The 13,595-nt window shown below is 44.6% G+C and overlaps 1 protein-coding gene across 1 annotated transcript in view; it reads left to right on the plus strand.

Moving 5' to 3' along the window:
* The window catches only part of glt8d2 (glycosyltransferase 8 domain containing 2), a 24,436-nt gene extending 11,654 nt beyond the window's left edge, over positions 1-12,782 (plus strand). The window contains exon 11 of the mRNA XM_084910112.1: positions 36-12,782. Coding sequence (XP_084766238.1) covers positions 36-214 — 179 coding nt within the window. The 3' untranslated portion in view covers positions 215-12,782. The remainder of the gene's footprint in view (positions 1-35) is intronic.
* The last annotated feature ends 813 nt before the right edge of the window (positions 12,783-13,595 follow it).

Below are 13,595 nucleotides of genomic sequence, written 5' to 3' on the forward strand. Positions count from 1 at the left end.
AGCTCAGTTTCCAAAAAGCTTCGCTGTGTGTCCAGGCTGGAGTCCGGATGTCCATTACCCAGAGAACTTCCTCCAGGAGGCGCACCTCCTGCACTGGAATGGCCCGTTCAAACCCTGGAATTACCCTGCTGTGCATTTAGATCGCTGGGAGAAGTGGTTCATCCCAGACCCCTCTGGACGGTTCTCTTTGGAACGTCCTGACGACGACAGCTGAGGTCTGTGGCTGCGGCACCAAGGAGCCGGTCAGAGGGTCACGTGACACACGCTTACAGTGACGGGGCGAAAGAGTAAATCCATGAATGTAACACTGAAAAACAGCGAGAAACCAAACTGTGACCAATCTAAAGACTTTCTTTCAGCAGTGACTTCAAAGAGAACATAAGAGACTGAACACAGGCGTTGTTGTGTGTTTGTGAAATGTTATAAAAACTGTATTTCAAACCTAACATTTCAGATTGTTTCTTATGTTTACATGTTTTCCATACTGCTTCATATATCTGTCATTGCTATCCTTAAGCTAACAATACAACTGAATAGTTTTCTACCCAGGATATATTACTGATACATTAGTATAACGTTTCATTTAGTGTGCAGCTCCAGACAGTGATGGGCTAAGTGACCCCAGGAGCCCTGAGGACTGTGAAAAAGTGGTTCAAATATAACGTCGTCTCGCGTGGCAGTCAGTGTCCGCTCTGTAACGACAGGCTGCGGTGGTCTCTTTTGCGCCCCCAGCAGGTCAGACAGTGCACGTTTCATGTGAACTTGAACAGGCACACTCGTCGTTCCCAGACATGAATCCAGTGACTCTGTTCATGCCTCTTTTCTCTGTCTCATCTGTGAGGCTGACCTTTCTGAGCGAACAGTCGTTACATTCATGCTTCCTCAGACAGAATATTGCGGTTATTTAACTTGTGCAGTCAGATTTTCAATCGAACCAAACATCTACTAAGTTACCGTAATTGTCGGGCTATAAGCCGCTACTTCTTGCACAAGCTTTGAACCCTGCGGCTTTTAGTCAGGTGCGGCTTTTCTATGGATTGTCCATGATTTTTGTCATATCGTAAGACGATTTGTTTTGTTTGTTCCGCTGTTGTACGGCACTACGTTGCCTGGAGGAAGGGCATGTGATCAGACACACAGTATCGGGGTTCAAGAGTGGTATGTTGGTCACATGTCCATCCACCAGGCAACGTAGTGCCGTACAAGTAGCGTGAAAAACAAACTTCAAAGTAGCGCTACGCGTTCAGCGGGAGGCGTGGATGACGAGCGGCGATAAACTTGCGAAAAGCAAGTTATGCTCAACTCCACCGGTGGATTCTGACAGCGTGGGAAAGTGTGAAAACATCCATGATCACCAACGGATTTCGAAGGGCTGGACTGCTGCATGATGGAGAGGAGGACACCGCCACGGCCCTTCAGAGGGTGTTTTTGACTCTGACACTGACAACGAGGATTTGTTTGGTTTTGAAAGTGACAACGAAGGAAAGAAGCTGAGAGTGGATGACGAAGCCACCCTGAGCCTGTTCGTTTCCGACACTGGAGAAGAGGACTTTGGTGGTTTTAGTGCTCAGGAAGAAGAGGAAGATGGTGGGGAATGACTGACTTTTCTTCTTGTTAAAGCCGTGTCGCTGCACCTGAGCCTAAAAGGTAGGCCGAATCTATTTTTCTGGTGTGCTGTAGGTTATTGTTATGTACTACATTTGTTACTCGTTTATGAAGCACAGTACATGTTCCGTACTTGTAATTACCGCTACTTGTACATATACCTAAAAAGTTATGCAAATATGTACCCGTAACTTGTTTTTCAAAATATTAATAAAAGGGGTGTGTCTCCAAACAGCCATCTCTTTCCTGACAATTCCCTTTGTGCATATTCTCTTACATATGATAAGTCAACATTGAAACACCTGCGGCTTTTAGTCAGGTGCAGCTAATGTATGTACAAAACAGGATTTTCCCCTGATTTTAGCTTGTGCGGCTAATATTCAGGTGCGCTTTGTAGTCCGGGAAATACGGTAATCACCATTTAGGTTTCCTTTTCTTAATTTGCCTTTTATAAAAGTGGCTGAGTGCAGATATAAATATATAACTTGCAATTTGTTAAAACCACTCTTGCCAGGCACACTGGGTAGTTCATATGATGGCAATGGTAAAAGGTAAAACACTTCATGCGTGTTTGAAACTGCGACAAAGTTCACAGCAAGAAGTGGATGTAAGTAGAAGTCACAGTGGATTTGTTTCTGGGATGAGCACTTTCTATTGTTGTTATTCCTCTTTAGTTTCATGTTGCACTCACTGCTTGGCTTGTTCAGCCCCACAAACTTCACGTGTGAGCAGAAGGCAGCCTGAAGTTTTCAGATCTGTGCCTTTCACAACATGAGCTCCCGTTACTGGTTGCAGCCACCAGAGGGCGTGATGCTCCTGGTTGTCTGTACTTGATGTGAAGCAGCGACTGTCACTGCTGCAGTTGACTGTTGGTAAGAGCATTCGACAGACACATGATTCCTCCTGAGAACAAAATAAAAAACAAACACACACCTGACCATAGCACCTCATTCTATTTAAATGAGTTTATTTTATTTATACAGCACCAGGTCACAACATCAGTCGCCTCAAGGTGCTTTATATTGTAAGGTAGATACTTTGGCGACAGTGGGAAGGAAAAACTCCCTTTTAACTGGACTGGTCTCATAACTCCCTCTACAGGAAAGGGCAGCGCAGGCTGTACCTGCTGTGGAGACTCAGGTCGTTTGGAGTGAAGGGCCCACTCCTGAAGACCTTCTATGACTCTGTGGTGGCCTCAGCCATCTTTTACGGTGTGGTCTGCTGGGGCAGCAGCATCTCTGCTGGGGACAGGAAGAGACTGAACAGGCTGATCCGCAGGCCCAGCTCTGTTCTAGGATGCCCTCTGGACCCAGTGGAGGTGGTGAGTGACAGGAGAATGGTGGCTAAGCTGTCATCCCTGTTGGACAACATCTCCCACCTCATGCAGGAGACTCTGACAGCACTGAGCAGCTCCTCCAGGGGCTGCAGCACCCACGGTGTGGGACGGAGAGATTTCACAGGTCTTTCCTCCCCACTGCTGTCAGACTCCACAACAAAGACTCCAACTGATCAAACACATCCACACATGTGCAATAAGACTAAGTGCAACACTCTTTTCTGACAAAGTTGTATTTTTACTCAGTTGTATATCGCATTTGTATTCTATTCTTATCCTGTTGTATATATTATTCTATTCTATTCTATTCTGTACAGTTGTGTTCTCTAATGTTTGCTATGTAACTTTGCACTGTCACTTTTTGCTGTAACCAAACACATTTCCCACGCGTGGGACTAATAAAGGTGATCTTATCTTATAAACCTCCAGCAGAACCAGGCTCAGGGAGGGGCGGGGCCATCTGCCGGGACTGGAGAGAAGGAAGACGGGATAAAGACATGCTGAGAAATTCACTGTTATGTTCTCTGTCCTTGAGCTGTCCGCCCTCACACACGTGGTCACTTTCCCTAAAAAGAGGAGTAACTAAAATATTTTTATTTCCTTGTTTAATCTGGTTCTCTTTATCTACTTGTAGGATCTGTGTAGGATCCACTGATGTGTAAGTTTCCAACTTTTCCTTCAGTGTTAAGCTTTGTCTGGTTTGTGTGTCCATTTATTTTTGTGTCCTCGCTGCAGCTCTGTCCGACTGCATCGTATAAGAAAAGCAGCGGATGTGGACGCTTCAGGTCAGTACAGGCTTCACTTTGTAATTTCAGCGTGGAAATAGAAGAGCTGGATCACCTCTGAGGAGTGACAGGATTCTCTGTAAAGAAGTGCAAAGACACTTTGAGTACAGCCAGTGAGCAAAGCCAGTGAAGTCAGTGTATCTGAACCAGAAATCAAAGAGAAATCAAGAACAGGGAGTACGCTCACAAGGACAGTGTCAGAAAAACGCCTAATTCATCCTTGTTCTGCCCACGTCTCTTCTCATCTGTGTGTTGCAGTTTCCAGGCTTTTATTTCTCCATTTCCCTACTTTAAATGTCTGCTTGTTTATTGCTGATATTGTAATAACATGTGCTTTTGTTCATAGATATAAGAGCAGCTTCCTGTCTGCAGTGTCTGTGCTCCATCTGTCTGGATGTGTTCACCGTTCCAATGCAGACACAGCTTCTGAGCAACTACGGCACACTACACGGCGACGCTCGTGTCCCTGTTTTTCACGTTAAACTGCACTTTTATTTCTGCTGCTCACGTTATGCAAACAGCTGCAGGAGGAATAGGCTGACAGATTCATCTAAGATCTGGAAAAACTCCAGTTCCTCCAAAGTTTCCCGTTCCTGAAGTCTGTTCCATCCACCGAAAACTGGACCGAGGGCAAAGTTGAGGCGTTATGTGGAGGCAGAAAGAGAACTGTTGATAAGCTGCAGGAGACGCTCAGAAATGTACGAGCTGTGCAGTAACTGTGAAGTGAAGCGGGCCTAGAAGTATGCAGTGGATGTGACTCTTGGTCCTGACACAGCAAATATCTGTCTCATCCTTTCTGATAATGGGATGCAAGTCAGCCCTGGAACAGTCAAACAGAACGTTCCAGACACCCAAAGAGATTTTCTGTTATTGAGTTTGAGGAAAGCAGCCAGATTTAGTTTGAGGTTCAGGGCAGGAAGACTGGATCTTAGCCCAACGACTGTGAACAGGAAGCAGGCAGTGAATAGCTGCTGGGCTGTTTGGCCTCACGCAGTGGCTGTTTGTGGACCCTGAATCGGAGCTGGTCACTTTTATAATATAGATGAGCCGTATGATAAAGTGTTACACAGAACGAATAAAGTATGAACTGAATCACCTTCTGTTTTCCTTTGGAAATAAGTCTGTGAAACTCTTTTAGTAGTGAACTAAACCACAGAGTAACATCCCCAAACTGCCAGTAATCAGTGTAGATGACCTCACCGATGTCATGCAATACAAGTCATAAAATAGGATCAGACGTACAGTCACATTGATCTTTTTATTTTCGACTGTGTAGCTACGTATTCCTTTCTTCAGGTATTCACAAGCGTGATTATATTGTGAATCATTTGTTTGCAGATGGAGGTTGTTTAATAATTTCACAGCTGACTGAGATTTTTTCACTTGTGTTTGAATTGGTGTCTAAAATTACTTTCAAAGTTTAAATATTTGTTTGTTACATTTTTCTGCTCATGATTAAGATGAAGTGAACTCGAGAGCCGAACTCACATCATATTGACTCTTTCCTTTTGCTAAAGCATATAGTTAGGGCTGGGTAGTTACACTGCAGTAGGTGTAGGCTGCTGGGGGATTCCCATGATGCACTGGGTGTTTCTGCTTCGCTCACTATGTGTTAACAGACCTCTCTGCACTGAATCCTGTTACTAATCTGTCTCTCTCTTCCACAGCATGTCTTTTATCCTGTCTTCCTTCTCTCACTCCAACCAATCACAGCAGATGGCCCCGCCCCTCCCTGAGCCTGGTTCTGCCGGAGGTTTCTTCCTGTTAAAAGGGAGTTTTTCCTTCCCACTGTCGCCAAAGTGCTTGCTCATAGGGGGTCATGTGATTGTTCTACCTTACAATATAAGGCGCCTTGAGGCATCTGTTGTTGTGATTTGGTGCTATATAAATAAAATTAAACTGAACTGAAGTTTATCAGAGATAACTGTGGAATAGAGGGGAGATAATCCGGGAATTTCTCTTGCTTTTGATTAAAGAAAAGTAGCTTTCAAACTTATGCAAACACAGTGGGAGTCAGTCTCGTCTGCTTCTTAGTTTTTGTGAGTTTAAGAAATTCTTTCTCTCTGACATCAGAGATTATGGTCTTAACTACCAGTCCAGGACTTATGATAGTGTTTGCTCTTTCTAAACGACTGGCATGAGAACTAAATCTAATAATCAAAGATGCTAAATTGTGCGTGGCTGATGCTATGACTACAGTAGGTTGTGCATTTTGGGATACTCCTAGTTCATGCTTATTAGCTGTAGGAGTGGATGTTCGCTGTTATTATGTTTATAATTCCAGGAATGACGTTATTCAAGTTTTCCTTCAAAGTCAAACAGGTTTGAACAATATAACAATGTCGTGTTAAGGTCACAGATACTGTTTGTGTGCATCTGTAGGCTGGGTGTATGTGCTGGAAAGAAGACAGGGACTTTGAAGGATCCCTCCCCTTCACACCTCCTGCAGTCGTTGAATGATTTTTCTGGACGTTGGGAGCTTGCACCGAACACGTCAGAGGTGGGGGTGTGTGCTGTTGACGTCATCGGGGCATCGGAGTTCAAGTTCAGGTTGTTGTGGAGTTGTTTTAATCACGTGTCTGCTCAGCATCCCAAGGACATCTGAACTGGAGCTGTTTAATGAAAACATGCGAAAAAACCGTGATGCAAACATGTTACAGAACCACTTTCTTCAGGTTTATGAACGGATTCCTTTCTTTTCCGAGCTCAACGCACTTACCTCTTTATCACAGAGATATTTCTAAAGCCTGTTCAGTGCCAGACCCTTATCTCAGACCAGCGCTGCACATTTCAACAACCAAAACATAGTTCTTGATATGTGTGTGAAACTGAAACTCACTGCTGCCATTGTGTAATAGTGCAGACCTATTCAAAGTTATAACCTGACATGTGGCTGTACGGTGGCTCTGTTTCCTTTGACTCCAGAGTGGCACTCTCCCCAGCACCCAGCTCAAACAGCTGATAACTGCCCAGTGATGTGAGACACACTGAGAGAGTGATTCTATCATCAGGGGTGTCCCGGTCTGTCCTCACCAGCTGACTCGTTGTCTAGCTCTCTGTGCTCTGTCCTGTGTGTGTGTGTGTGTTCTGGTTTTGGTGCAGAAGCAGGCCTCCACATTTCTGTAATTATGCACCTGTTCCTGACGTCCTTGTTGTGGCCTCTTCTTCAGGGAGTGGCAGATCTTCAGGCCTCACTGGATTGCTTTTGGGCAACAGTTAGTGTTCCTTGCCTTGAGTACATGTTTCCATTTAGAGAGAGATACTTACCTGTGTTTTCCTTGTGCTCAGGTTTGCCTGGAGAATTCCCTGTCATTGTTTGAATTGAGAGAGTCTGGAAACTGTCTGGAAAAAGTGCAAAGTTCTGGTGTTTTTAAAACTGTATGCAGTGTACTTTGACTTGGAGCCCTGTGTGTGAATCCTGCCTGTGTTTAGACAGAGCGATCCATCCAAGCAGCTGGACGCAGCGGGCTCGGGTCCTGTTAGTCCCGCCCTCACTAGGCTAGGTTTTCTAATACAGTGCTTGTTGGCATTAGGTCAGCAAAGTCAGACATATTCAGACTGTCAACAGAAAACTGTTGCAAAGAAGAGCATTAATGTGGGGAGAAGCAGTTTAACCCAAATCTTTCCTTTGAGGAGTTTAAAAACAAATCCGGATGCAGCAGCTCACAGGTTGCTCTCCCTTAAACACGGTAAGTGGAATATGTCAGATTCTCTAGAATTCTGGACAATGAGCGAAGAGACAGGCTGCGAGGAGAAAATCTCTACGGAGCCTTTTTGTAGCTTTAATGATGGACTGAAAGGAGAATTAGCTACCAACACACCTCAGTCACCCTTGGCTCATCTTCCACAACCCAAAATATTGACTGCAGAACAAATAGCATCTCAGATTAGAGCTAAACTGCCATTAATTCTTTAAAACACCTCCCGTAGAACCCACCACCACTGCCAAGTCACCTGAACCCCTGAACCGCGTCTGTACCCAAAGTTCATCATGACCTCGCCGAAATCTTCAGGTCATTTCCGTGCATCTCTTAACTCCACACCGGACTCCCACGCACCATGAGCCCTCCTTCCCCTGTGCTCCTGAGAACACCCTGTGCCTAGTTATTCCTCATAAGTAGTTTCGTGATTCAGACAATAAAGTCTAGTTGGTTTTGAAGTTGATTGTCTGTCTCTGGTTCTGCGTTTGGGTTTTGTGTTTGTCTACCTATGACATACTCATTTTCTCCAGGTCTCTTCAGGAACACAAAACCCACGTCCATCTGACAACCGACTCTACGTCAAGGGTGAAGAATTTAAAGCAAAGTCAGTTTCAGTGTGTAGAAGGGATAATTAAAATCAGTCCCAGTTGAATTTAAAGCAGTTGAATGCTTGGAAAAAAGCAACTCCACATGTTTGTGGGTTTGCTAACTTTTGCTATAGGTTTACCTGGGACTTAGATTAGATTAGATTAGATTAGATTAGATTAGATGAAACTTTATTAATCCCTCGGGTGGGTTCCTCCGGGAAATTCAGTTTCCAGTAGCAAAGCACCGAAAGAAGTTGCATGTTACAGATACATTAAGGGGAATGAGAGTAAGGATACAAGCATAAATACACCATACATACACATATACACATATATAGATACAGAATATACAATATGGATAAATAGGATTGCTCATTTGAGTGAGTATATTGCACAGTGATTATTGCACAGTCAAATATAAGAAAAAAGACAAAACAAAAAACAAATATTGCAAATATTGCACAGTGTAGAAAAGCACCTACAGCTCAGTTGTTCCCCCCTCCCTTGTCCCCCTGTTTCTCCTCCCTCTCCCCTCCAGTGAGGAGTTAAACAGTCTGATGGCATTTAACTTCTGTAAAGTTTCCTCGCCTCTAACAAATCTCACCTCTCCCAAGGTCTCCAGTGAAACCCCACAGCTCAAAAAGCTTTCGACAGCCTGAAGCAGTGTTTTGCTGCAGCTCCCTCCCTGGTCCAGAGTGGAGGTGGATGCCTCAGAGTCAGGTGTTGGGCTGGTCCTGTCCCAGCAGGATGCAGCTAAAATGCATCCCTGTGCATAACTTTCTCGCTTCTCTCTCCAGCTGAAAGAAAGTCTGGACAAACCACAAAAACCTCTCATACCTACACCTGGCGAAAAGACTGAACGAGCATCAAGCCAGGTGGGCCCTTTTCTGTCACTTATTGTCCTTGGTCACGTAAACACGACTCTTTGTCCAGACAGTTCTTCTCCCCAGACGGTACCTCCGTCCTGTGTTATTGCCTCTTTGACTTGGAAAATTGAGACCTTGGTCCGGAAGACTCAGAGGAGGGAACCAGATTCAGGTCCAGGTCCATATCCAGATATAGATCCAGAACCAGTTCCAGTGGACCACCTAATTGGCTCTATGTACCCACAAATGTCTGCTCTAGGATAATCCACTGGGCCCAAACAGCTAAATTCATGTGTCATCCCTGCATCAACTGAACAATATCTTTTCTACAACGTCAGTTCTGGCTGCTGTCTTTGGCCAAAGACGTTTGTGAGTATGACCTTGCTTGTCCAGTTTGGACCCAGGATAAGTTATCCAGCTTGCTAGTCACTGGGGTGTTCAGACCATTTTCAACTCCTAGTTGGCCATGGTCCCAAATCGCATTGGATTTCATCATTGGCCTTCGTCCCCCATCAGATAATACAGTCTACTCAGCATCATCGGCTGGTTATCTCAAGTTGCCCACATTGTAGCTCTGCCTAAGCTTCCATCTGCCCTAGAAACAGTCCAGTTACTCACCAAGCATGTTTTCAGGTTACATGGCAGGCAGGACGGACTCAAGTGTTAAAGTTAACAGTTCCTTATTCACAACATCACGTGTTTTATATACAAGCTGGGGGAGAATGGTCCGGGGTTCCAGGGATCCACGGGTAGGTAGCAGAAAGACGTGCTCCACACTCACACGTTGATCCACGCTCCTCTCGCTCTGCTCCGAGATCCACTCCACACTGCACAAACACGCCTCGCCAAACTGCCAGACACTCACGCTCAGATATCCAGGAAAACTTTTCTGCTTTTTTATGTCCAAAGTTATAGCGGTGTCATACATTTTAGCTTTTCACTCATCTTTAGATGTTAGCTAGCATGCTAAGTTAGTGCTAACCTCTAACTTTGTAACTTCGAACCGTCAACATTGTGAAATTTTTGTGGATGCAACACTGTGTTGTAATACCTGTGAAAATAGCCGCATTCATTTGATTGGAGCTGAAATAATTTTCTTCTTTTGGCTGCTCCACCTCAGGGCCTCCATCTCCACCTGTCTCCAGCATCGTTCTCCTCCACACCAGCCTATCCATTAATTTGCAGTGAAGAGTCCTGCGTTTTGGGTCCTATTTTCCTCCACATCCCCACGGTTTGCCCCGGCAGAAACACTTCTGTGAAAGCATGACATGCCCTTCACCGTCTTTTAAACCAAGACACAATCCTCCAGCAAGAAGCTGAGGCAGGAGGAAATTTACAGACACTTTGTTACGTTCTAAAACAGTTACCAACCCCACCTTAGCCTGCCGAACAGTCTAACTCCTCCCAGCGTTTTAAATATAGGATAAATGCTGTGAGCAATAACTGTTTACCTAGTAAATCTCCTCAGAGGCATAGTACATAGGTGGGCTCTGACAGTGTTGGCCAGTGATCATATGCACTTATGGATTAAGTGCAGATATGACAGGATTTAATATCTGCAAAGGAAGGAGAACTGTGGCACATTATCCTGTGGGCTTTTGTGAGTTTTGGCCAAAATCTAAAAGTCAGGTTGGAAAGACAAGGGTTGAAAAATGTTTTTTGGACAGTAATCTCACTGAACAACAACAATTCGGAAGTACCTTGAACTCCATTCCCAAAGCCCTCCAAGTTACTTGCCCAAATGGCGAATTCCTGGCTCAAATAGCCTGCCACACCTACCACATACACCTACCATTCCTGTTTGCTTGATTCTCTCCACCTGGTCAACATTAGGGTAGGTGGGGGTGGGGGTCACTTTGATTGTCAGCTCATGTTTTGTGACTATTCACCAAATACTGAATTTTGGGGTTTGTGGGATCAAAACAACTTATGACCACTTTTAACTAGAACCACTGAGGATTTAGCCAGAGCAGAGTACGGAGGCAGGTTGTTGGCTGTCATGAGCAGCACCCAAAGCAGAACTCTGAACAGTGTCCAGCGTCTGGAGAACTAATCCAAGCAAATAAAAAGAAAGAAATCCAGAGCAGAGCAGTCGAATCAAACAGATTTCAGGTAGAGCTGAGACGATAAAGGGTTGCAGACTAAAGTGGAGCAGCTGGATGAGGGGCTGTTGGTTTGGTGATCAGAGGTAGTGGTGGTTAGTACTGTGGCCTCACAGCAAGAAGGTCGTGAGTTTGACTCCACTCCATTTGGCCGGGGTCTTTCTGTGTGAAGGTTGCATGTTTTCTCTGAGCCTGTGTGGTTTCAGCTTCCTCCCACAGTCCAAAAACATGCAGCTGGTGAGGTGATTCTAAATTGTTCATAGGTCTGTCTCTTTGTTAGCCCTGCGTCAGACTGGTGACCTGATGTGCTCTGTGGCTTCCTCAATCATTCTGTCTTTTTGTTGGGTGACATATTATGTCCATCAGTCCATCAGTTAGTGCAAAGACTTCTGGAAAACAAACTGTTTGTCAGTGATGACAATTTGAGTTCAATGGGACTGAGAAGGGGCAGGTGATTGGAGGCAGTGGTGGATTAGCCGGGAGCAGTTTACTTGAAAACAGCTGCAACGCATCCTGGTGTTTGCAAACGTTTAATGTTAGTTTATCAGAAACTTCAGTGAGTTTGCTTTACTTCTCCCACGGTCCCATTCTGCAGGAACACAGAAGCACAGCAAGCCTCTGCCTCTCTCAAACAACTGTTTGCCTCAACCTGACACCTGCGAGCAGTTCATCATGGAGGTCTTGGTCTGAGGTGTAGAAGCAGTTCTTTCCTGCACATTATTTTGTCCTGCTACCTCATCCCTGCAAAGCAACTGTGTCATCAGTGATGTCATGATTTCACAATTACCTTCAACCTAGAATCCCAGCACATGAAGGCAGACCCCCTCTGCTGGCGTTTCTCCACCACCAAACATCTGATGAACCTTCTGTCCAACAGCTACAGACTGGATGAAATCACATCGTGCTGCAGGACAATGACCCGAAGCACAGCAGCAAATCCAGCGGCAGTAGCTGAAAGTGCAGACTTCAACCCAAAATGTGGTGGGAGGAGCTTAAGAGAGCTGTGCATATGTGAATCCCAGAAAACCTGGAGCCATAATTCCTCCACAGCACCATGAGGCTTCTTTACTTCGAGGTATTGCTGATGAAAAGTGATTCTACAAGTTATTGAATCATCATACTTTCAGACACCGCTTCTGGCTGATTTTTGTTAAATAAAGAATGACAATGAGTGTAAAGTCTGTTTATTATGTACTGATATTAAACCTTAGTTATGTTTCTCTTCTTTCATAATCTGATTTATGGACATTTATGAGTGCTGTTTGTCAGTTGTTTGTTTGTCAGCTTTCCTGTGGCATTCGTCTTTCGGGATTACTAAAGTGCTCTCATATATAGTAATGAGTGATAAGTCTTACCATAAAAGCTAATCTGAGAGCATCATGGAGAGTGTGGTGCTGTTCATACACTCCAGGTGTTACCTGGATGAGTCAGCAGCAGGAGGGTGATCTAATCATATCAGTCTGTTTCAGTTGTAATAAAGCAGCAGTGGGTGTGGTCCACCTTTAAGTATGCCTAACAAGGCCAGATAGTAAAGTCAGCTCACCAGTTTTTCCTGCACCGCTGGAACAAGACAAAATGGAAAAAGTCAAAAACGTTGTGCTTTGAAGCCGTACGTGAACAACCAGGCTCTGTTTTTCTCTATTAATAGCAATAAAATAGTTATTTGTATTTGACACAAGACCACAGACACACAGCAGAGGATAATCCAGGTCTTGTGTTAATAACCGGTGAGAGAAAAGGGTTGTGGCCTGAGAGGAGGCTATGTGTGAGACTGCACGTATGCTTTCCACAGCTGGCAGACAGGCCACGGAGAGCTGAGGCTCAGTGTGTGTGTGTGTGTGTGTGTGTGGGTGGGTGTGCGTGTGTGTGTGTGGGTGGGGGTGGGTGGGTGCGCATAAAAGACAAACTGTTTGTAGGTGATACATTAGTTGCATGTTGGGGGTTATAGATAACATTATATTTAAGATTATAAGTTGTCTGCATGTGTGTGTTCGAGTGGGCGTGGATGTGTGTGTATGTGTGTGTCTGTGTGTGTCGAGTCACGTTTATCTATGACTTATGGAGACTGTGTGACATCACTGCCTGCCTGCAAGGCTTTCACAGATTATTTTCCTCTGCTCTGCCACGATGCACACTCTTAAATTTAGAGACACATTAACACACATCTGCATGTGCGCACACACACTCACAGATAAACAAAAGGATGACTGCGAGTATCTAACTGACGGTAAATCACACGAAAAGACCACAACAAAATGTTTGTGTGTATCCAAATGTTTGACTTCTCTGAAAACCATATAAGACTTAGTGACATGTTCTTTCATTAGCATAACACACACACACACACACACACACACACACACACACACACACACACACACACCAAATGTGTATCAATCCATCACTAAAAGTAGAACCAACAAATCTAGCATAACCGTACACAGCTGTAGGTGACTCTGTTCATATCATCAGTGTTGGGGATGGAAGTCACAGCCAGGATTGTAAAACCTTTTGCATATATCCTCCTTATCTTGATAGACTTTCCAGAGAACTGAACGTATGGATGGATTTTTGTACCTGTTGCTCTCAAGTAAAGATTCGCCTCAATAGTTG

Source organism: Perissodus microlepis, chromosome 17 (assembly GCF_051167445.1).
Source record: "Perissodus microlepis isolate ML-2025 ecotype Zambia chromosome 17, ASM5116744v1, whole genome shotgun sequence".
Lineage (NCBI taxonomy): Eukaryota > Metazoa > Chordata > Actinopteri > Cichliformes > Cichlidae > Perissodus > Perissodus microlepis.